The 21,861-nt window shown below is 41.0% G+C and overlaps 3 protein-coding genes and 2 long non-coding RNA genes across 7 annotated transcripts; 3 read left to right on the top strand and 2 right to left on the bottom strand.

Moving 5' to 3' along the window:
* The first annotated feature begins 52 nt into the window (after positions 1 to 52).
* Positions 53 to 2,147, top strand: plekhj1 (pleckstrin homology domain containing, family J member 1). Its single transcript, XM_049746283.2, has 6 exons — positions 53 to 372; positions 480 to 547; positions 616 to 682; positions 817 to 907; positions 1,070 to 1,133; positions 1,337 to 2,147. The coding sequence occupies exons 1-6, from the start codon at positions 279 to 281 to the stop codon at positions 1,427 to 1,429; spliced, it is 477 nt and encodes a 158-aa protein (XP_049602240.1). The 5' UTR covers positions 53 to 278; the 3' UTR covers positions 1,430 to 2,147.
* Positions 1,046 to 5,443, bottom strand: LOC125984439 (uncharacterized). Its single transcript, XR_007486967.2, has 2 exons — positions 5,300 to 5,443; positions 1,046 to 3,936 (listed from the first exon to the last, which is right to left on the bottom strand). It is a non-coding gene; the product is annotated as an uncharacterized lncRNA (long non-coding RNA).
* LOC125984433 (fizzy-related protein homolog) lies at positions 2,409 to 7,559 on the top strand. Its single transcript, XM_049746273.1, has 14 exons — positions 2,409 to 2,553; positions 3,230 to 3,303; positions 3,793 to 3,921; positions 4,046 to 4,109; positions 4,189 to 4,319; positions 4,401 to 4,483; positions 4,561 to 4,744; positions 4,854 to 4,919; positions 5,058 to 5,160; positions 5,309 to 5,493; positions 5,571 to 5,804; positions 6,027 to 6,131; positions 6,428 to 6,520; positions 6,638 to 7,559. Exons 2-14 carry the CDS (start codon positions 3,235 to 3,237, stop codon positions 6,677 to 6,679), a joined length of 1,488 nt encoding a protein of 495 aa, XP_049602230.1. The 5' UTR covers positions 2,409 to 2,553; positions 3,230 to 3,234; the 3' UTR covers positions 6,680 to 7,559.
* Positions 7,560 to 9,327: 1,768 nt separating this feature from the next.
* LOC125984440 (uncharacterized) lies at positions 9,328 to 11,559 on the top strand. The gene is made up of 2 exons (XR_007486968.2): positions 9,328 to 9,647; positions 11,119 to 11,559. It is a non-coding gene; the product is annotated as an uncharacterized lncRNA (long non-coding RNA).
* LOC125984436 (spindlin-Z) lies at positions 9,676 to 18,687 on the bottom strand. Of its 3 annotated transcripts, none has more exons than XM_049746279.1 (5): positions 18,559 to 18,687; positions 17,740 to 17,779; positions 17,286 to 17,545; positions 16,529 to 16,762; positions 9,676 to 10,477 (listed from the first exon to the last, which is right to left on the bottom strand). In XM_049746279.1, the coding sequence occupies exons 2-5, from the start codon at positions 17,757 to 17,759 to the stop codon at positions 10,320 to 10,322; spliced, it is 672 nt and encodes a 223-aa protein (XP_049602236.1). In that variant the 5' UTR covers positions 17,760 to 17,779; positions 18,559 to 18,687; the 3' UTR covers positions 9,676 to 10,319. The 3 variants fall into 3 exon arrangements, with proteins under 3 accessions (XP_049602236.1, XP_049602238.1, XP_049602235.1); XM_049746281.2 differs by lacking the exon at positions 9,676 to 10,477 and adding an exon at positions 12,023 to 13,049; XM_049746278.2 differs by lacking the exon at positions 9,676 to 10,477 and adding an exon at positions 15,195 to 15,633 and having other exon boundaries at positions 18,559 to 18,684.
* Positions 18,688 to 21,861: the final 3,174 nt, after the last annotated feature.

Here is a 21,861-nt window from a genome sequence, read left to right as displayed (position 1 = left end):
GGCACACAAAAATAGAACCTCGCGTTTCGCCTAGTTTGACCCTTTCCGACTTCCGTACAACGAGCGAAGAGGCGTGGTCCTGCAGTGTGCGCCTGGAACGAGAACGGGCACTTTTGCATTTTGTTTTTTCGCCGTCACAGCCATCAAACAACACCTTGCGATGGAGAAACTTATTTAACAATATCTAACGACGTACATTATAACGTCGTAGTGTCTTCATAATGGGAAATGGCCGTATTTAGTGTGTCTAGCGCTCGTGCTAACTTTTACTGTCAGAGATGCGTTACAACGAGAAGGAAATGATGCAGCTGAGCCGACAACCTTCAGAAATGGTCGCCGAGCTGGGGATGCGTGGACCCAAGAAAGGAGACGGTAATCTTTTCCTTGTAATACTGGTGATAACAAATGTTAGCCTCGCAGCATAGCCACGTGACAGCTTCCGGTTTGTGAGTTTCACCTTGGTCCATCTTGTGTTGCAGTTGTGAAGAGGAGGCTAGTGAAACTCGTCGTTAACTTCCTCTTCTATTTTAAGACCGATGAGGAAGAAGTGAGTACAACTTCATTACTGCTGTGTTGATATATTGTCCATTCATGAATGACTTATTGATTTGTTAGCCTGCTGGAGCGCTGCTATTGGAGCAGTGTCGGGTGGAGAAGGAGGCCACCCTGACCTTCTCCCTTGGTGAGTGGTAACAATTTTAGATTTTAATGTCTGCATGTTATGAGACCCCGTTCGTGTATCCTTGTCAGTGTCGCTGATGACTTGGCTGGAGCATTTATAAACTTTCAAATACAAAGCTCTGGTTTTGTTTGCAGCGTTTCTGGAAGATGCAGAGCGAAAATATCTTTTTGAGTGTGACTCTGAGGAGCAGTGTGTCAAGTGGATGGACTCCATCATCAAGGCAAGGTAAGTGGTAAACATAGGCTCATCTTGAATGTTTAATAAATAGAAAACTCCATCGAGTCAGGTTAATATTTTTGTGTTGATTGTTCGAGCTCAGATCCTTCTCCTCTGCATAAGTTTTTCCTTAGAACTACTTTTTAAAGTAAAATCTCTTCTCTTCTACAGCTATGAATTCATGAGAAGAAACCTCATCTTCTACAGAACTGAAATCCACAGGCTCACTGGAAAAGTAATTTCATTTTCTGTGTACACAATGTCAACATTTGCCTGGACATCGGGTACAGTTCACAGAATTTCACCCAATTTTACGTGCTAGATCAGCCAGACCGTAAGACCCTTTGCTGTCTCTGCTGTTTGAAAACTTTCACTCAGAGTATATCATGTCTGTAAAGCTTGATCTATACTGAGCCCATGTTTATTACTTTGCCGCAGGATCCATTGGAGCAGTACGGCATATCAGACGAAGCTCGTTTTCAAGTGACTAATGGCCTGCAGCATTCACCCAGGGACACCTCCTCCATGTAGACAACCCGCCATAGTGCATTTTCTTTTCGGTTCTTCTCGCCACCTCGATAGTACCACCACCCTGGAGTCACAATGGCATTACTGTAAGCACTCCTTTGTTCGTGCATTGTTTTTAGATTATTGCTTTTCATCAGTGGCTGTAGGACTCCGAAACCACTGGCTTGCTGTGGTCTTGTCATCAAAACTGTGTTATTATTTTAGAGTAAATATGGGCCTACTGTCATTTTAGATATGGTGATTCCTGTGAGTCACAAGGCAATATTTTGAATTGCTACTGGTAGAATCAATCAAGACAATGGGAAAAATATTAACAATGCACCATTTCAGAGAAATTAAGCCTAGAGTTGCTTGTGGCATTTGAAATGCTGAGTTGAGCCACAATTGTGTATACATTATATACTGGATGTATATTTTTTTGTTTTTACTTGGTAGAAAAAAAACATTCTTAAAAGGTTATTTTTATAGTTGCTCATCTAAACTACTTAGTTTATCAAAAGACTTACATTTGCACATAGTACTTGGTTTTGGGGGTTTATTTGATAACCATTTCAAAAATGTACTTGAATTTGTATTTTCTATTGCACTTTCACATTTCTTTGGTTAAGTTGGACCATCCCAGTTTTTGTATGGCGCTATAGCTCACCCGCATTACATGTAAAGACTTCTGTAGGCTGCAATATAGTGTTTATATGCATAAACATCCATTTCATTAGCAGGATTTATAAAGTGTCCTGTTTTCTTCACGTTGAACGTATTTGTTGACTTTCACTTCTGCAGAAATACACAAATATTGGCAAAGTCTGATTCAAAATGGCGCTGGTACATTATAGAATGGTGCAACTTTGCCTTCATACTATCTAATGATATATTCTTTCATAACAAAACTTTATAGTGGGTAAAAGTTTAGAATATACTGTTTCAGTCACGTTTCCTTGGTAACGGAAATGCGCGATTCAAAAACGGTGACGTCACACATTCCCGTGATCCTCAGCGCTTAGCCAAAGAAGCTCATCCCTTTCTCTAAAACCTTAACACCAACCAAACAAACTACCCTCATAAGACTTGACACCAGGAAGGGAATAATAGTGCCGGGCGTGGGATCGGAAGAGTTTTCTTCGGGACCGGTGAGTGTAAATCCAAATGCGATTTGTCATTAATGGTGCTGATCAAGTTTCTAGACAGCTTAAGTCGGCTAGCGTCGCTTGCTGCAGCTATTTATAATTAGCATTATCGCTGGAGAGGTTCTTCAACATTCCATTGTTTTGATAAATTTGACATATGTCATGCGGTTCAGAATACAATACGCTGTAACATTCACTTCTGCTTGCGTCTTGTCTTAAAGGTTAGATGTAAAAAAAAAAATCCCCGAGTTCCTCACCTTTGTTGTTTTTTAAAATACAATTTGTATTACAATAAACTATCAGATTTATTATATTGTAATGTCAATTTGAATTCTATGAATTGCAATGTTCAGCCCAACTAGTGTTTGTGTGAGTTATTGTTCCACAACAGTGTTGTTTTGATTGGGTTTATTGTGACAGAATTTGCGCAATACTTTAATATAATGTTCAATATCAAAGTCAAAGTCATACTATAATTGGTGGCTCAGTAACGAACCGATTATCACAGATATTAATTATTAACTTGAGAAAAAAACTAACTACTGTATTAATTATGCTATTTGTTAAAATCTGGTCCTGCTTTATTGAACTTGAAGCTAATATAATTGCCGTCTGAGTAGCAAATACGTTTCGAAAATGTGTTATGTTACATTTGAATTTATTGCTAACCTATTTGCAGGCATTATGGATCAGGACTATGAGTCCAGGCTGCTAAGGCAAATCAACATCCACAATGCAAATGCCAGTCCAGTAGTAAGTACATGACATATAATAATGACTTCTACGTGACGTGTAATGTTTTTACTTAAGCCTGATGGGCACTCCACCCAAAGTTGTTTAAGTTACTTAAAATAGGTGGAGCGTGTGTGTGTGTTACTGCCAATGTGTGAGAATAAACACTTGAAGCGGACAGACGCACACATGTGATGGTGTCACAGAAGAAAACCATAACATCTAAATGGCTGGAGCTTTTGTGGCTGTTAATGTGTGGCGGCGTTAACAAATGCACCATCTGTTGTTTGACATCCTCCATTGTGTCAGCCGCAACCCCGATTCCCTTTTGTTAAAATTTACCCCAAAAACATGATCAAAAACTAGACTAGTTTAAGGAAATACAAATGCAAATCGCTTGAATTAGTTTTCAAGATAAAATGCAAATGTATTGAAATGAAGTCAAATACAAAAACTTTTTTGGCGTACCTCCAGAAAATGTAGTGGCCTCTGTTCTCCTTTGATGTGTAGAAATCTCTTGGCGCGCTCCGAGCTCTGTCGCCAGTCAGCTCCCCGCTGTCCTCCCCGAGCAAGCACGGCGATCGCTTCATTCCTTCGCGGGCCGGCGCCAACTGGAGCGTCAACTTCCACCGCATCAATGTGAGTTTGCTGCAACTGTCAGTCGCATCATTGTCAAAGTGATTCCTCGAACTGATGGTTAATGCTGTGCCAAATCAAGTGTGAGGTTCTCGGTTGATGGAGCTAACGTGTTTTTGCGGCGTAGGAAATTGAAAAGTCACACAATCAAAACAGGAAAACGAAAGAGGGCACAGCAGACAGCAACAAAGGTAACGTTGCCTTTCACTGCTTGCTCGAGGAAAATTGGAGGAGTTCTCTGAAATTTAAAATGAATCCATGTGCCCTCAGCGGATGGTCTTGCTTACTCTGCGTTGCTAAAGAACGAGCTGCTCGGAGCCGGTATTGACAAAGTCCAAGACCCCCAGTCTGAAGACCGCCGCCTTCAGCCATCTACTCCCACCAGGAGAAGCCTTTTTAAAGTAAAGCGTGACATCATCCTGTTCATTCAGTTTTTTTTTTCTTTTTGGAATCACGTTAAAGCTACACTTTTTATCTTGTAGTATTCTTTAAGCACTAAGAGGTCTCTTGAAGAAGATGGAAACGCAGTCTCTCCTTATTCTTTATCACCCGTTAGTAGCAACAGGTAAAGGTTTTTGGGGTTTTTTCCTCCTTACTTTTGCTTGGATCATACTCACCAAGACAAGCCATTGTCGTTTTCAGCCAGAAACTGCTACGGTCGCCACGGAAACCCATGCGCAAGATATCCAAAATACCTTTTAAAGTTCTTGACGCTCCCGAGCTTCAAGACGACTTCTACCTCAATCTTGTGGACTGGTCCTCTCTCAATGTTCTCAGTGTGGGGCTCGGCACCTGTGTGTACCTGTGGAGCGCCTGCACCAGCCAGGTGTTTTTTTCTTTATCTTCAAATACATATGTGTTTTGATACGTTTAAATTTTTTAGGGGTAAAGGTTCATACGAGTTTGTCAATATTGATCTTGATCGTCTTTTACAGGTGACGCGTCTGTGTGACCTTTCTGTAGAAGGTGACTCTGTAACATCGGTGGGCTGGTCAGAAAGGGTGAGGTTTTTTTCCCCCCCTTATAATATCATGTAAATGAGATTGATGGTTTTGAAGGTGAATTTAAATACGTCTAGCCCGGCCCCGCATTGCAGATGTTGATCGTCTCAAATCTTTTGGGCTTGTTTCTAATTTAAGGGTAACCTAGTTGCTGTGGGGACTCATAAAGGGTACGTTCAAATCTGGGATGCCGCCGCAGGGAAGAAGCTCTCTGCACTCGAGGGACACACGGCCAGAGTAGGTGAGTTGAAAGGACAAGTGCAGATGGCTAGGGGGGTGAGATGAATGACGTGCACTGGACTAGTTTGCGTAGTGGCGTAAGAATACGTCATGATGTGACAGAAGCAGCCATGCACAGTAAGCACTGGACTTTTTATTACCTTTGCAAGGCGCCTTGGCCTGGAACGCCGACCAGCTGTCGTCAGGCAGTCGTGATAGGGTAATCCTGCAGCGGGACATCAGAGCCCCGCCTCTCCAGTCCGAACGCCGGCTCCAGGGACACCGGCAGGAAGTGTGCGGTCTTAAGTGGAGCACGGACCATCAGCTGTTAGCATCTGGTGGCAACGATAACAAGGTATATACAGAGTGGTGTCATTAGAGCGGGGTCAAGGTACCGCGCGACATGTTTTTCATCCCCCTCGACGTTTGCAGTTGCTCGTATGGAACCACTCGAGCGTCCTCCCAGTGCAGCAGTACACCGAGCACTTGGCGGCAGTGAAGGCCATCGCCTGGTCCCCCCATCAGCACGGCCTGCTGGCCTCCGGGGGGGGCACGGCCGACCGCTGCATCCGCTTCTGGAACACTTTGACGGGCCAGCCCCTGCAGTGCACAGACACAGGCTCTCAGGTGTGCAACCTGGCCTGGTCTAAGCACACCAACGAACTGGTGAGCCACATATAAAAATACTTACACTCTACGCAGGAGTACGGATACATGCGTGGGGAAAAAACAAGGTTGTATCAGTGTCGTCGTGGGACAATTTTACAGAACTCGATCATAGTAAAAAAGCTCTGATACTATTCACCGATACTGCATGACTAAATTTGACTAGGAGCCATGCTCCTCAAATTTATATATCTACATATATTTATTTGTTTCCCCTCTCAGGTCAGCACACATGGTTATTCCCAGAACCAAATCCTAGTGTGGAAGTATCCCTCCCTCACTCAAGTGGCCAAACTTACAGGACACTCCTACAGAGTTCTTTATCTGGTCAGTATTTATTTTTGGCACCTTTATTTATTTTTTTAATGTATTGTTTTTTTATTTGTTGTACTATTGAGTAAAATATATGTAAAAAAATGTTTTCTTTTCATCACCTTTTGCGTTTTACAAACTTAACTTCCTTTTTTTATGTAAGTGCTTTCTTTAGTAGCAATTCTTTAAAACTGACTATATAAAATCAATGCAAAAATGTAATGATTATCTTTTTTTATTTTTATTTTTTTAAATAAATCTGCACCCCCAACCTGTTCGTTGTCAAATGGATTTTGTTGATGTGTGTTCAGGCCATGTCCCCTGACGGAGAGGCCATCGTGACGGGGGCAGGAGATGAAACTCTTCGCTTCTGGAACGTCTTTAGCAAAATGAGATCCACTAAGGTACGACTTTCTTACTTTCATCGATGTCAACGCAGCGTGGCCTATTAAATGGTATGCTACTTTCCTCAGCATCTTTTCTATGCCTGTACTCACCCACTTGTGTCCACTTCCTTTCAGGAGTCTGTGTCAGTCCTCAACCTTTTCACCAGGATCCGGTAGTCAGCACAACTCAGAAGTACCCTGGGACGAAAAATGGCAATTTTTTATTTTTTTTTGCATGAATCATGTCCAGGCTTTAAACGTCAGTCATTTGCAGATTATCATCGCATCCTGCCCAGTTGACAATGGTTCAAATGGTAATCCAGCAGGTTTACAGACCCAAATTGTGCATAACTGCCAAACATTGAGTTTGTCTTTAATTTTTTTAAATATAATTTATTGTTTTTTGTTGTTGCTTGTACTGCATTTGTTTCGCATATTATTACTTTTGTGTTTGTCGTATAACTGATTAATGAAAATTCGGGTTGAATCTGTGGACTATGGCGTTCCCTCCAGGGGTTTGCAGAGAGAGATGAGTGAGTCCTGTGTTATAAATGTTTAATCATCCCAAAACAAAAAGGTGTCATTTGGAAAATAAGTACAAAAATGACAAACCTCACCAGTACATCCACCGTAAAATCAAAACAATGCCTCCCAGCGTTATTAGTAACAGCAATTAAAGCCTTACAATCAAAACAATTAGCGGCACAGTAAAATGCTCCGCTTCGCTAACATTACGACATTTGATTTGCGCTTCTACTTTTGTGTGGGCGCTTCTTTTGTCTAATCCATATCATCTGCACGCCACCCCTCTATTTTAGTTGATTTATTTTCCGGTTTGAATGCCGAATAATCGAGTGTGCCACATTTACATGAATGCTATTTATGTGTTTTGAGTAATGGCATGCTCGCTGATAAAACTGCAGTGGAGAAAAGCAGTTTAATGCCACTTTGAACGTCATTGTACTTATTATGACAACTTGACTTACACGTTGAATGTTAAATAATGTTTATTTGTTTGCTCAGGTGAGCAATTAAAAACGTCATGTCTTGTGCATTAGCTGGCTTTTTTTTTTCTTTATTATGTGAACAAATTTGCTGTAGTTCTATTTTTAGTTTATTTCTAAATTATGTCCAAGATGGTTAGCTCCTTGTCGGAGATTGTCATAATTCATGCATAAAACAGATTTTTTTTTTGGTGCTTTTCTCTACTGACTTGTTGAGCCCTTATTGGCCACAAGGGGAAGCTATTTTAATGTAATTGACTGTTATTGCCACATCCGTACGGTCAAACTTAACCAAGTTACTTACAAGGTGAAACTCGGGTTAAACTCTTCCGAGACATTAGCACGCCCATAACGTAGACAATCTGTATAAGGTTGGCGAGACGTTTATTCGCCATCCACGCCACATTTGTTGCAGCTCTATAGCTGTGAATGGCTACTAAACATCCCAAGGCTTCACTTTGTCCTCCTCAAAGATGGCAAATTGCTGTCTAGTTGTTTTCATCATGAGCATAAAACATAAATGACCCTCACAACCAAAGACGAGCTCAAAAGTCACCACTTTATAAGTTTTTCCTTGATTTCTTTGAGTAGCTACAAATTTTATTAATTGCTAGGCAGCCTGGTGCTATCTTAAAATGGGCTGTTGATACTTTTCATCTCTGTTTAATATGCTAGAAAATTATAAAGTTAATTGAGGAGTCTTTGTCCCCTTCGGTTGCAATTATAACACCATCTAAATAAAAGGCGCTTCTTATTATAGTGATCAGACAAATACTGACAATGGAGAGGAGTCATCTGTTGCTTGGTGGTGGGCAGATGTTAACATTAAGCTCTGAAAGCAGCGAGGGGGGATCGTTACTATGCATAATCCTACCTCCTGATGTTTCTATCAAGAGGCACAGAGTGTGATGTTCGTTATACAAGCAAAGCCTGGCAGCATCCCCCAGGTTCCTCCCTTAAGCCTGACTCTTGAGCTTCATTGTTAACTAGCTGTATCAAAGGAACAAGGCCTTTGTAAAAAACTAATAGCCGTAGCCATCCAGGCTTTTTTTTTTTTTTAGCACAGAATAAAGCACAGAAAAGGTCCTTCGTGTGTCTTATTTACAAATACACTCTCACCTCAGAAGCATCTTGAATTCATCCAAGGGGGTGATGGATGTGTGCGCCACAGCCTCCACCCATTCCATACTGTGTTGAGGTGTCACACAGCAGATGTCAAGGATGATTTAAATAGCTTTCTGGAATCAAAAAGAAGAAGAGAAAAAAACAAGATTACAGAGGAGAAGTTGTTGATATTCATGAGTTTAGGTTTTTTTTCTTGCAGGGCCTTGAATACACACAAAGAATATCCACTGTACAAAAACATCAGTGCTCTTTGGTTGTCTCCAGAATGCAGCAAGGGGTGTCAAACATTTTTTTTTTTTTTTTTTTTGCCGCAGGCCACATTGTAGTTCTGGTTTCCCAGTGGACTGTCATGTGAATCCACAGTGCCTTAAGATACGAATGTACCAACTGAACTATCATTTTGAATTTAAGAACATTTTCATATACATTCAATACTTTTAAAATGCATTTTGACATGAATTGAGAGCTCAGGAAAAAAAAATCATGGCTCACCTGTTTTCAGAGGTTGGTCATGTGACATTAGCAGGCTGGGCGGTAATTAGTTGTTACCTGAGCATGATGTTGTTTTCAATTGACAGCAAGAGGGAAAATGTGACAAAATGAATATTTGAAACATTGTCAAGAGTATCATTCAAATATCCAAGCAGTATTATTTTTATAAAAGCAAAATGATTGACAACTGTATCCAATATTCCCTATGACCCACCCATGAGGTAATTTGCCTTGGTATGGGCCCCACCCTCAACAGGTCTGATTAAAAAAAAAAATGAAATAAATAAAGGCCACGTCACTCAATGTGACCCCGCCCCTTCTTGTCTTCTGGCGGCAGACATATAAAAACAGAGCCTGTCATCCATCTGCCTGCAGCCTTCCCAGTAACACCACCGTGGCCAGCTCAGACGTTCAAGAGCATTTCCTCTTAAGGAAATAGAAAAAAAAAAAGGAAAGAAAAGAAAAAGCCATCAGAGGGAGGAGGAAAGGAAACCTTGCCCGCTCATCCAGATGTTGCACAAACGGTGAGTCTGTCTTTTGACTCGAGAATGATTGTCATTGTTTTTTGCTTTTATTTCTTTTTACAAACGTGTTGGGGGAGAAGAAGAAGGTAGAAGACGAAGAAGTGTGAAGTGTAGAATCAATCCAAACCAAAACAATCGGCACGTAGAGCAGCAAATCAAATGTCAAGCGAGGGGGGAATTGTATACCAACACGTCGTCAGGCTACTGGGATTTGACACAATCAAATAAAAGAAAACACAATTCCGCGTCTATATCCTCACTGTTAGAAGAGTTGTCGTGTTTTTTTATTCAATTTCCCTGTGAGAAAACTTCCGTGCAGCAACAGGTGGCTTTTTTTTTTTTTTTTACACGAGCAGGACGCGGAGGGAAAAAGTAGGGCGTCATTCAGCACCGATACGATGGACAGCTCCCAACCAACGCCGCTTCTTTTCCCTTTCAACGTTTTTTTTTTTAACTGCACGTTTGCACATTAACACAACACTACATAGATGAAATGTGTTTTTCCTCCTCAAGAGAGCTCCTCGACACTCTTCCCTCCAGTTAACAGTGAAGCAAAACCTCTTGTTTCTTTCCAGCAGCCTTCCCCCCCTAGCACTAAAGTGTCCCCGGCTTCCCATCCCCCCCCTTTCCTCCTCTTCCACCGACTCCCAGTCTTGTTGCATAGCTACCAGCTCAGAAACATACTGGATATGCAGGACAATCTGTCTGTCTCTTCTCAGGGAAAGGAAAAGCTCTATAACCTTCACTATTTCTCATCTGATTGTCAACGCCTATGTTGTGTTTATTCGTCCTCCTTCTCTTCTTCCTTCTCCTTTCCCTTTGGCCCCCTGCTTTTGAGAGGAACAGAAAGGTTGGCATTAGAACAACAAAGGAAGGATGGAATGTCAGCAGGCTTCACAGGTAAATTAGTCGGGGGGTGGGGGGGAGGTGGAGGGGCAGCTAAAGTTCACAAGCATGCTTCTGATGTCTGACTCCAATGAAGAATCAATTGTGGAATATTTCACATTGGTGTGATGCAGGATTTAAAAGGACTGCTGGTTTCTAGATCCCATTTTGTTGTTTTGTGCTGACTTGTTTTGGAATTCAGTAGAAAATGTTCACGAATAAAGCCCATTTATGGTCAGACTCGTTTATTTATGGTGTCACTGCAAATCTCTATGAAATGAGATTTAAAAACTAAAGATGTTTTTTTAAAAAGCTGTTCAAAACAAGCATTTGAGTAAGACTAAATTGTTTTCATTTTTGCATGAAATCAAAAACTTTATTAACCAGAAAACAAAAACACAATTAGAGCAAAGTTTTCCTTTTTTTTATGTATTTAATTTTAAATGTAAAATGTGCTCACTCCAAAAATGATGATGTGATCATGTCAGTCAGTGTATTTTACTTTTTTTCTCCAGCTAACTGTAAAATGAGAAATGTTTGACGGATGATAAATAAAATCCACATACCGGTTTCCTTTTCCTTCCAGAGTGCAAACCGAGCGTCACGGAGCAGGAAAGACGAAAAAGTGTTGGTGGTGCTGAGTGGAAGACTAGTGATTTTGTTGCGATGCTCCTCAAAAGAACAACAAGTCCCAGTCTGCCTCTCGGCACCAGCCAAAGCTCTTCATTCTCAACTCACAAGCAGTTCACATTTTACGCCTCAGATCCAATTTATTTCTCATCCCCCCCTTTTTGAACGCTCCTATGCACCCCGTCCCTCCTCTCTGTATGAATGGGCCTTAATGGCTGACAACCATTAAAAGCTTGATATGAACTGGCAGAAATACACACACACATACACACACACACACACACACGGTCGACGCTATTTTAAGACACTGCAATTTACACTTGAGTCCCAGTAATGTCACACATGTGTTTTTATTACAACTGTATTATTGACCTTAATAAAGCCCTGTGCAAATCTCTGGTGTGTTTCCTTTATGAGTTCTTCACATGAACAATCTCCTACTTTTTCTCTTGTATCAATACTCATTGATTTTCCAGCCCTGAATAAAAAAAAATCAAAAAAAAGCCCTCAATTCTTATTTTGTTATTTTAGGCTATGGTTGCTATCCAATAAAATACTGTTTTTTGTTTTTACTATTTTGCCCCCAAAACAGCAATAACCTGTTTTTATAAAAATAAAAGACTCATGAAAATAGACATTGAAGCGATAAGGTCCAAATTGGGCTGCTTAGTTGAGGAAAGAATAGTACGCAATGACATGAATGGTACCACTTAGGTACGCAGATAAATTGTCTCCCCTGAGAGCATTTATTTTTTTCTGCTTGTCATTATAAGTTGTTGCCATGGATGGATTGTAAACAAAAATACATTTTGCAATACATATTAAGTGCAGATTCTAAATTGCCAAATCAGGGTGTGCTTGGCTTTGCAGCCAAAACACAGCAGGGATGTCAAGATAGATTGTGTATGAAATACAAATTGTCGGAGCAAAAGTAGGTCAACAAGTTTGTGACAAATATAGCTTTTTCATTCATTCGTCATTTTTCACATGTGCTTTGCATTTCCAAATCATGAGTTTATTTACAGTACATTATATGTTAATGTTACAGCACTCCATAATATATTTGCTTATGTTTTCCTCCTGGCGCATAGTAATATAATATGCTCCCATAATTGCCTACCTTTCAAGGCATGTATTAAGAATTACATTAGTCAAACTTATACTGAGTACCAATAAAGCATTCTGCGAGCATGAAATTATAAAACCCGATGGTGTAAGTTGTGTGAAAGCATCGTATCGGAAGTAGACGTAATGATCAGTGTTTTGCATGTAACGTTCCCTCTTTTTTGTATTTGGATTATAATGGAGGTGGAGGAAACAGGAAACAAACATCCAGCCATTTTCTGTACAAGCATTGACACCATATGGGCAATTTAAACTTTTATTATTATTATCATTATTATTATTATTATTGTTGTTTTATTGTATTTTATATTATCATTATTATTATTAAATTGGGTAATTTAAATGCTGGACAGGGCAAAAATTCTAAATCAGTGCCATTGAAGGGCAACGTAGGACCACACACTTCCTAAACAGTTTCCGATCAACGTGTTAACTTAACATTCACATTTTTGGATTGTTGGAAAGCTTAATTGCAACTAAATCAAACAGAAATGTATAGTAGCAAACGCAATGCTGTAGATACAGTACTTTTTTTTTAATAAATAAAAATTGTGAATGATAATGGCAAACAAGGCTATGGCTGGTATGACAAGCACTGTATATGTTGAAATAGAGTATGTGTCAATATATCAAATCATGGGGAGAAAAAGAGAGAGAGAAAAAAAAAAACAATCAACGCTTTTGATTCGGCTGTTACCAGGATACCTGCATGAGTGACCTGATAGGATCCCCCAGCTTTTTTTTCCCCGCTTGGCAAACAAGCTGTTGGAACAGAAAAGTCACTCTCGCTTCATTAGCAACGTGTTACATCTTCACATGATTTTAAACAGCTCCATAAAAAGTAAAGACGAGTGTGATTCGTCCATTGATTATATTCGTAACCTTCTCAAGTGGCTTCCCAAAAAATGGCCACTGATGTTTTCTCAAGAAAAAAAATGCTTCATGCTTTGAATTGAAAATACATCAAGGCTTGTTTTATTCAGACTGCACCAGGTAAGTCTACTGATTGAGGGCATACTGTTTTTTATTTATTTTTTTAAAAATACCTAAAACCACTGACTGGCTTATGTTGCTAAGCAACACAATAGAGTCAAGGACATTGGTTCATTGGCTAATAAAAATGACTGGTAAGTTTCAAGGTTTTTTTTTTTTTTTTAGGGAGGTCGCCTACTAACAAATTTTTTTTAAAAAATGAACACGCACAGAAAGGCAGACAGGGAGTGAGAGCAAAAGATGACCTTTTTTTTTTTTAGTTCAGCTCTGAATGTCTTACAAAAAAAAGAACATGTTTAGCTTGTTCATTAAGGGAATGAAAGGGCTTCTTTCTCTACACACAAGAAGCCCTGTGCTTGTGACTGCGTCAATACTTTGCTACTGTGATTAAGCCATTTAGAACTGTTCTTATTTCGACAACAAAGGGACAAACAATACTAGACAAGATTCCATCCATCAATTTTTTTGTGTTGCGAATCGTGCCACCTTTCACAAACAGTGACCAATTATGGAAAGAGAGGCTTCAAGCTATTTTGTACCACTCTCAGTTTAAGTATACTGTCAAACTAAACATAGAACAAAAAAATCATTACATCTTGTGTATTTTTTTTTTAAAAAAACAACGCAGATTTTTAGTCTGCTAGCTTAATGCTAACATTAACTAGTATTTGTTGCGGTAAGCAACAAACTGAACACAAACAGCAACATATGGACAAACGTTGTTCTCACAGTCACGTTTTAGTATCATCTACGATGAACAATTAATATTAGTGCCGTACTGATGAACTGAGACGTCTCAATGAACAATACATCCGTCTGTCATTTACTGCCCCCAGGTAATCAACGAGGGCATAGCAAGTAGTAAAATAGCAAAGTTAATTTTAACATCAAGTATTATTAAGTTCAAGTTAACAATTTTTTGAAATGCAAGTTTTATAACCACTAGCCTACACTATTTAATCACTGTTTATACAACAGCTGGGGTGTTGAATAGTAGATTGTAGTAAAAGTCACCTGAAAACTACATTTAGTTGATCTTGTCTTGTTATCAACATGAAGCCATAAAGAAATAAGGCAAAATCATTTTCAGTATTCCTGTCTTGTGTTCCTTCCTCTGAGAATTGCAATATTATTTTGATACTAAATGGATTGGATTGACATTTAGTGCAGACAACCACCATCTAGAGAGGATGAAACCGGATTCCGTTGTTGATCTTTGAAAGCTTTTTCCTCCTGCTTCACACCGAGACTGACATTTGTGGTTCGAGATGGCTGCCCGCACACGTATTACATAGACTTAATAGTAATAACAGAATTGATTCCACAATAGAGATTGCATTCCGGCATCATGATGGCGCACGTGGATAGGACATATGCTCGGATAATATCTCCCCATAATGAAATGTGTGAAAGAATCACAAGAAAATGATTTTCAAACATCTTTGATTAGCATCATAAAAATGATTCAACTATTTACAGAACAATAATTCAGGATTACAATTACAATATATGTTGAGGCCATATCGAACAATTTAGTTTCAGTGAATAATGATTGGCTTCAAAATGCAAACAATTTAATATAAATAGCATGGAGCACAAACACTGTTGAAGCAAACATCAACATTAGAGTAGAAAACTTGCAGTTTACATAATAGAACGGAAATATTATAAACATTATTATTTTTTCATCCTGAATAATCTGTGACACAATCAACGTCTGAACAATTCGACTAAAATCTTGAGTTCACCGCGATGGTCAAATCGGCACATCACTCAAATGAATAGAACTTTGATATTCAACTTACCCAGTAAGACACGTAAAGCACGACAGGACAGCCAGATATTCTGTATGAAGTATGAAAGGGGGGGGGGGGGGGGGGGGGGGGGGGCATTTAGAGTTTGGCCCTCTTTAAGAAGAATTTAACAGCTGTCGTCACCAGCCGGGCTGTACAAATTTTATTTACACTTAAAGATGCCTTTGTTGTTATTAGACATCCTCAATTTGATATTGCAAGACCATGATATGAATAGTTGTCATCTTCAGCAGCATTTCCTTCTAGCTTGGGGTGGGTAGGAGGAGTCGCTAACACTTCAACTGGTAACAACAACTGGCTGAGTCAAAACGCCTGGGATTGTCCGTACGAGTACTAGGTGGTTTTAATCAAGTCGTAGACGTGGATGTGTACGTCGTCGTCGTATTTGATATAGTACACCGTGGGCTTGGCGGGGACTTGGTAGATGACCAGGCCGGTCCTCTTGAGCCCTTTATCTGTGACGTACTCCACCTCTTTACCCACGAGGCTCTCTGGCTCTTCCCCAGGCTTCCTGTCTGCTGGGAGCAGGTGTTTGTTCTCTGAGTGGTGGAAGACAAGAGAATTTTTTTTTTTTTTTTGGGGTACGGCTCCGTCGTCAGTGGCAGCCTCCAATAGTGTTCTCTCTTTCTTTTTATCTGTAATGTGGTATTGGCCTGCAGCGATGTGTGGCTACAGTCGGGGCTGTCCCAGGTTCGGTCGTCTACTCGCCGACGCCGGTGCCTTCCACCGCACCTCGGCGTGTGCAGATCGGCTATTTTTCCTGTTCCTGGCAGCTGGGATGGCTGCGCACATCGGTCCGAACCGACATGACTCAGGGACAGCCGTCTTTATCATCTGGTCGGTACTGACCACTCCGGCACCCGCGCCTTGGCCTCGCAGCGGCGACCCCTGTGAGAGGTCCACTCCCTCGTGCTCGTCAGACCCTGGATGTGGCCGACCTTCGTCGTGCCTACCCCATGGTGACGACGCACGCCATCTGCCTGAGTGCCAAGGACGCTGCACGCACGTTTCTGTTTTGTGAGGTTTTTGACGAATCACAACCACGGTCCATTGGCTCGCACCGTTGTTTGCGAATCACCCGATGAACTGCCTCTACGCCAGTTTGTGGACCCTGAGGAGGCATTTTTGTGTGTTTTGGAGTGTTCTTCTGGGTATTTGTGGGGGGGGAACCTCTGAGTCTCTGTGTCTAAGTCTATATTATTTAGGCCTCTCACTAGCAGGCCTGCAGTTAGATAGATAGATAGGAAAAAAACTAATCTATCTATCTATCTATCTATCTATCTATCTATCTATCTATCTATCTAGAATTGCATTAACATATGTGCCCTTTAGATGGCAGTAATGAGTCAGCTTTGATCGTTACCAATGGTACTGTGCAGATTTTTCTCTGAGAACATCAGTGCTTGTTGTACACACACACACAGGTTGTGTTACCTGATTCGGGAAGAACACGCAGATCGCCGTCCTTGTAGTCATCCCACAGCTGGTACATGTAGAGCACAGGGTCCTTCTCGTAGGTGATGTAATACCAGTGGGTCATGATAGGGGCCCGAGAAAGCACCATGCCTCTCCATTCATTTTTCTCGCCGTCCTCTTTCTCAAACAGATGTTCCACCGCCCGGCCGACCAGGTCCTCTGCCCCGGGAGGCACCTTGATCTTATTATTCACTGCAGAAAGGACATGACATCTTAATGAGCCTGCTAAAATGGAAAATGCTCAGATGGATTTTAGCGAGGCGATTCTACACCCGGCGGCTCGGTGGCGCACTGGGTAGCACGTCCGCCTCACAGTTAGGAGGGTGCGGGTTCGATTCCACCTCCGGCCCTCCCTGTGTGGAGTTTGCATGTTCTCCCCGGGCCCGCGTGGGTTTTCTCCGGGCACTCCGGTTTCCTCCCACATTCCAAAAACATGCTTAGTAGGCCGATTGAAGACTCCAAATTGTCCCTAGGTGTGAGTGTGAGTGAGATTGGTTGTCTGTCTCTGTGTGCCCTGCGATTGGCTGGCAACCAGTTCAGGGTGTCCCCCGCCTACTGCCCGATGACGGCTGGGATAGGCTCCAGCACGCCCGCGACCCCCGTGGGGACTAAGCGGTTCAGAAAATGGATGGATGGATGGATGGATTCTACACCCAATGTGAAAAGGACACAATGAGGGGGGAAAAATAGGATAGGAGTGTGTCATGACCCTCACCAACTTTCTCGGCCAACACCTGGAGATTTGACACTCGACCGTCTTTGAAGAGCTCGATGCCGTAGATGCAGTCAAAGCCGTCGTATTTGACCATGTAAAGGGAGCTGTTGACGGTCAGCCGCTCCAGAACCGTGCCCTTCCACTTGGTCACGTTGCCCTTCTCCCGCCAGTTGTGTTGGATTCGCTGACCCAGAAGGTTGTCCGGGTCAAGGCTCATGGTGGATGCCGAGCTCTCGCTCAACTCTTCGCTGCTACGCTTCCTGTACATATGTAGGAATTGAAATGTCTTGTGGGAATTTGGCAGCAAATCATATAGAAAGTTAAGCATCACATTATGTATCTCTATTTATAATTTTAACCCGAGTCCCAAACTAAAACAATAAATTGTCTTGCAAACAATCAGCATCAAGCAAACGTAATTAAAGTAATAATAAATAATGCCGGGTGAGATTACCTGCCCCGCTTCTTTGACATGTTTCCATAAAGTGACAACCCTTGGAGAGACAAAAGACACCAATTAGTGATCATGACACAACCCTGTTAGTGCTCTCGTAACTACCAATTACAGATAAATATAAATGTACAATGTTTCCAGGCCCTTGCCTCTTTACCAACCTCATTACATATGCACATTAGAGTGCATGCAATTTAATTACTTATCTCCAGGTCAACAACTTTAATTACACATAATAATTTTTACATCACTGATTTGCTACATTAAATGTACTTTGCGTGGATTTATACACACGCTTCAAATTAATGTTTACTTTACCACACATGCAAATGAGCCAAGTGTCCGGATGTAAACAATGACTGTAAAAGCTCATTGCTAACCATTACACTAATGTAGAGCCGTGCTAATGGGCACAAGTTATACATTTGTCCACATTACACAAGTCCGCTTGGCAAATAAATGTCTAACTTCACAATGGCTAACGTTAGCCAACTAAATCGAATGTCGACGTGTCGTCGAGAACGAGTAACACTGTGAAAATAGGATAGTCTGCAGGTAAACATGATTAAATCAGCCGTCTTTAAAACAGTGAAAAGAGTCAAAAATTAAATTGGAATTTCGCGCCAACATTTTCCAAGTAAGCTAACTAAACAAAAGGAAACGCATCGCCATGTAAGCGGTAATGTTTCTACCCCGTGGACTCTAGCTACATTTTTAAATTGATAAAATAAGGACATGTGGTGAGAATTTAATTAATATTTGGAAGCATCTCGACGGATTTGTCACGTGAGACCTAATACAATACAATGTTTGCCCTACCTGGTCAATATTTTCACGTGTGCTTTTCTTTGAAGAACAGATTCTACCACCTAACGTTGGCTGAATAAGGAAACCGATTAAAGAACTACAATTCCCAGAATCCAATTTTACAGCTCTGATGCATTCTGGGAATTGACGCGACTTTGACGTAATACAGTACTTCTGGGTTTGGGCGGAGCGTCGTGTTTATCAGAAAATGACTCATTTATCACATACTATGTGCAATTTTGTTGAATAAATACATGTGACTCTCCAATAAAATTTATGTATGCCTTATTTACTGAAATGGCCTTCAGCCATAAAGCTGAGCAGGATTATGTAGGCTTGTCTGCAGAATTGTTATTATGATGAATATACATATTTTATTATTCGCCTGGTTTTAATTCAATTTATGGTTGTAATCAACATTTCCACCACGAGATGTCACACTGAACACAACATCTACAGGAAGCCAATAAAAGATTGGGTGCGGGGGGGGGCGAATTAATGTATTGAGGTGCGTGAATGTCGTACGAAGTTTATTTAAAATCAACACAATCACCACCATCCGGTAATAATCGCATAAAAGTTGCCCTCTTGGAAGCATGACTCATATCCAATGAGAAATGATTTTTTTTTTCTTCATGCAGTGAGATTATATACTGCAGAGTTGTAAAGTCAACCCAAGGTGAATGGCGACACGTGTGTGCATTGATTAGGTATCTCTATTATTAGCCATGTGCTCAATGTGAATAGAAGTGTGATACCTTAAGAGGGATGAGATGTCATGGCAGACATACATGTCTGCAAAGTAATCCAATCCCACTTTGACGTTTGTGTGCATGTGTTTGTGTGTTATTTGTTTTGCTGGGATTCATTTCTTAAAATAGGAAATACCATATTTTTATAAGTGCGTGTCATAAACATCTGTGCGTTTAAAAAAAATAAATAAAAATAGCATTCGTATTTTAATGGCTTCTAATATTCCAGCAGATGTCGCTGCTGAGTTAATCCACAGTTTACTTAATTCAAGTCCACTTTGGCTCCAGCATGGCCATTGTCATCAGTGAGCTATAACAATATTTCCAAAGGATTGACACCTTTTGAAAAAACAACGTCTCGCGTTCATTTTTTTTTTTTTTAGCATCGATGCGAAACGTCTACAACAAAAACAAAAGGGTTTAGTCTCAGTGATCAAATGTCTTTTGAAGGGGAGTGTATTTTGGTGCTGTTTGCACACGTTGTTAGCTTTCAGTGCTGATGGCTGAGTGCGCCGAGGACACGTGCGTCTTAGTGGTGGGGCTTTTGGATGAGCAAGAGAAGGAAGGAGAAAGAGAACTGGTTTGCAGCTTTATCCTTGCAGTGACTCAGCAGTTTCACAGATGAATTTTGTAAATAATCTCCTCTCTCCTCGCCTCTGCTGCCTTCACTCTTTGTCCCCGCTGACCTTTTCACACTCCACCGCCAACCCTCACACCCAATGATCATTCAAATCTCATTACCGGATTGCTTTTGTATACATAAATAACATCTCATCATGGTAATGACTCAGTTTGGGACGACGGACTATTTAGAAACTCATCACATCCACATTGATTGAGGTTGGGTAACATAATGGGGTCAAATGTAGAGAAGAAGAAAAAAAAATCTATTAATCACATTTTGTTGGTTTGTGGTGGGATCTTCACTTGAATGCCCATTACTGACTGACTGGCCTCAGAGACGTCAGATGCACTCCGGTGGACAGAAATAGACTGTAGTGGGATATGTGAGCAGAGGAGAAGGGAAGGGGCCCTTGCTGTCCTTCCATCCGAGATAATGCAGACCCTTCTGGATTGGGGAGCTGGGGGGGGGGGGTGATGAATTCGCAAAAGACTCAATGGTGTGTATTTAATCTCAGTCACGAGGTGAGCCAATCTTCCAAACAGAGGACAGGTGAAAGGAAATTACTCTGCTGTATATGTCACACTGTCTGTCTACATGTGATGCTGCATTATTGCTATTTACATATTTATTTTAAAACTCATAAAAGAAATTGTTGTTCAACCTCAAACTACACCACATTAGTGTTAGGCCCAAGAGTAATTACACATGCTGATAGAAACAGCTTACGTGAAGCAATCCTTTCCTCCCCGTAACACGGATTTAGCGATTCTCAATCGACCCGTCAACGTCTGGAGCTCCACCTTTCCGCTGGCATTCCAACAATTAAACGTTAAAGAAATGCCTCAAACAGTTCTCCTTAAATGGTGAGAAACTCAAATTAGAGCTTGAGGTGAATTCCGTCAGATCCAGAGAAATAATGTGGCTATTATGAACCGGGGGGCACTCTGTGTAAAATGATGGATGCTGTGGGGTTTTTCTTCGCGTCCCCTCGACAATTAAACTGTCGCTGCTTTTCTGTAGCTCGCACGCAGAAAACGCACAGCCCGCTTGACACATCTCTGCACATAGTCATCAATCTTCTCCAAGGCCACTTAAAATCACCGCTGGAGGTTAGATTTCTATAAAGGGAATTCTATAGAATGAGGTCAGTCATTTTTTTTTTTTTTTTGTTTCTCCGATGTGAGATGTTCTACTGACTATAAGACAGTAACTACCTGCACATGTAACAGTGTCGCTATGTTCTTAGCTTTTCTATTTCAATACGTCTACACAAATAAGCAGCAATGTGATTGAAAAGTTTGGCTGGCTGACATTTTCTGCCTTCCGAGGCTTATCGATGTGCCCTTGAGCAAGAACTTCAAATGATTCATGCTTGTGTAAAAATGTGATCTTGGAAGACCTGAGGTCAGGGTTTAGTGAAAGGTAGTCTGTGTGGAAATGAGTTCATCAGTGTGTTGTCCTCGATGTGACAAGTGTGTGTGTGTGTGTGGGGCCTGAATGTGCGAGTGTATCCACTCTGATGAATATAACCACAGTGTCACTGAGTTTAGACCTTGACAGAGTAGAATAGATGAGATGCGTCAGAAGCTAAAGCTTTGTCCTGGCTTGTTACTAGGCGGTCCTAAAGCAAATATTATCAGTAGATGATGGAGTGAAATTAGTGGGTGGTAACTTTTGCTTCCTGTTGTATGAAAATTTCAGTTGAAAAAAAGATCCTGGTCGATTTAACGATTCGATCTTTAACGATCTTTAAGATGTCGCATTGATCTGTCGAAATGGAGCCTTTCTTCTTTTTGTGGAAATAAGCAATACAAAAATGTAAAATGGCGTCAGGAGCCATGATATGATGATTTTGACGCGAAAAAGGCTGAGTTGCTTCTCGGTCTATCTCTCATTATTTGTTTTTCCTCTTAGACCATTCCAGCTTGACGCACTGCT

Source organism: Syngnathus scovelli, chromosome 17 (genome assembly GCF_024217435.2).
Source record: "Syngnathus scovelli strain Florida chromosome 17, RoL_Ssco_1.2, whole genome shotgun sequence".
NCBI lineage: Eukaryota > Metazoa > Chordata > Actinopteri > Syngnathiformes > Syngnathidae > Syngnathus > Syngnathus scovelli.
This window is presented reverse-complemented; position numbering and strand designations above follow the sequence as displayed.

What these genes read in the sequence shown, in the direction of transcription:
- plekhj1 (XM_049746283.2), top strand. Translation starts at nt 279, where the DNA reads ATGCGTTACAACGAGAAGGAAATGATGCAGCTGAGCCGACAACCTTCA. An exon ending in GACTCCATCATCAAGGCAAG is followed by an intron (nt 908 to 1,069) that starts GTAAGTGGTAAA and finishes TCTCTTCTACAG; the next exon opens with CTATGAATTCATGAGAAGAA. An exon ending in TCCACAGGCTCACTGGAAAA is followed by an intron (nt 1,134 to 1,336) that starts GTAATTTCATTT and finishes ACTTTGCCGCAG; the next exon opens with GATCCATTGGAGCAGTACGG.
- LOC125984433 (XM_049746273.1), top strand. Translation starts at nt 3,235, where the DNA reads ATGGATCAGGACTATGAGTCCAGGCTGCTAAGGCAAATCAACATCCAC. An exon ending in CCAGGAGAAGCCTTTTTAAA is followed by an intron (nt 4,320 to 4,400) that starts GTAAAGCGTGAC and finishes TTTATCTTGTAG; the next exon opens with TATTCTTTAAGCACTAAGAG. An exon ending in GCAAAATGAGATCCACTAAG is followed by an intron (nt 6,521 to 6,637) that starts GTACGACTTTCT and finishes ACTTCCTTTCAG; the next exon opens with GAGTCTGTGTCAGTCCTCAA.
- LOC125984436 (XM_049746278.2), bottom strand. Translation starts at nt 17,759, where the DNA reads ATGTCAAAGAAGCGGGGCAG. An exon ending in ATGTCAAAGAAGCGGGGCAG is followed by an intron (nt 17,546 to 17,739) that starts GTAATCTCACCC and finishes ACATATGTACAG; the next exon opens with GAAGCGTAGCAGCGAAGAGT. An exon ending in GCGTGTTCTTCCCGAATCAG is followed by an intron (nt 15,634 to 16,528) that starts GTAACACAACCT and finishes TCCACCACTCAG; the next exon opens with AGAACAAACACCTGCTCCCA.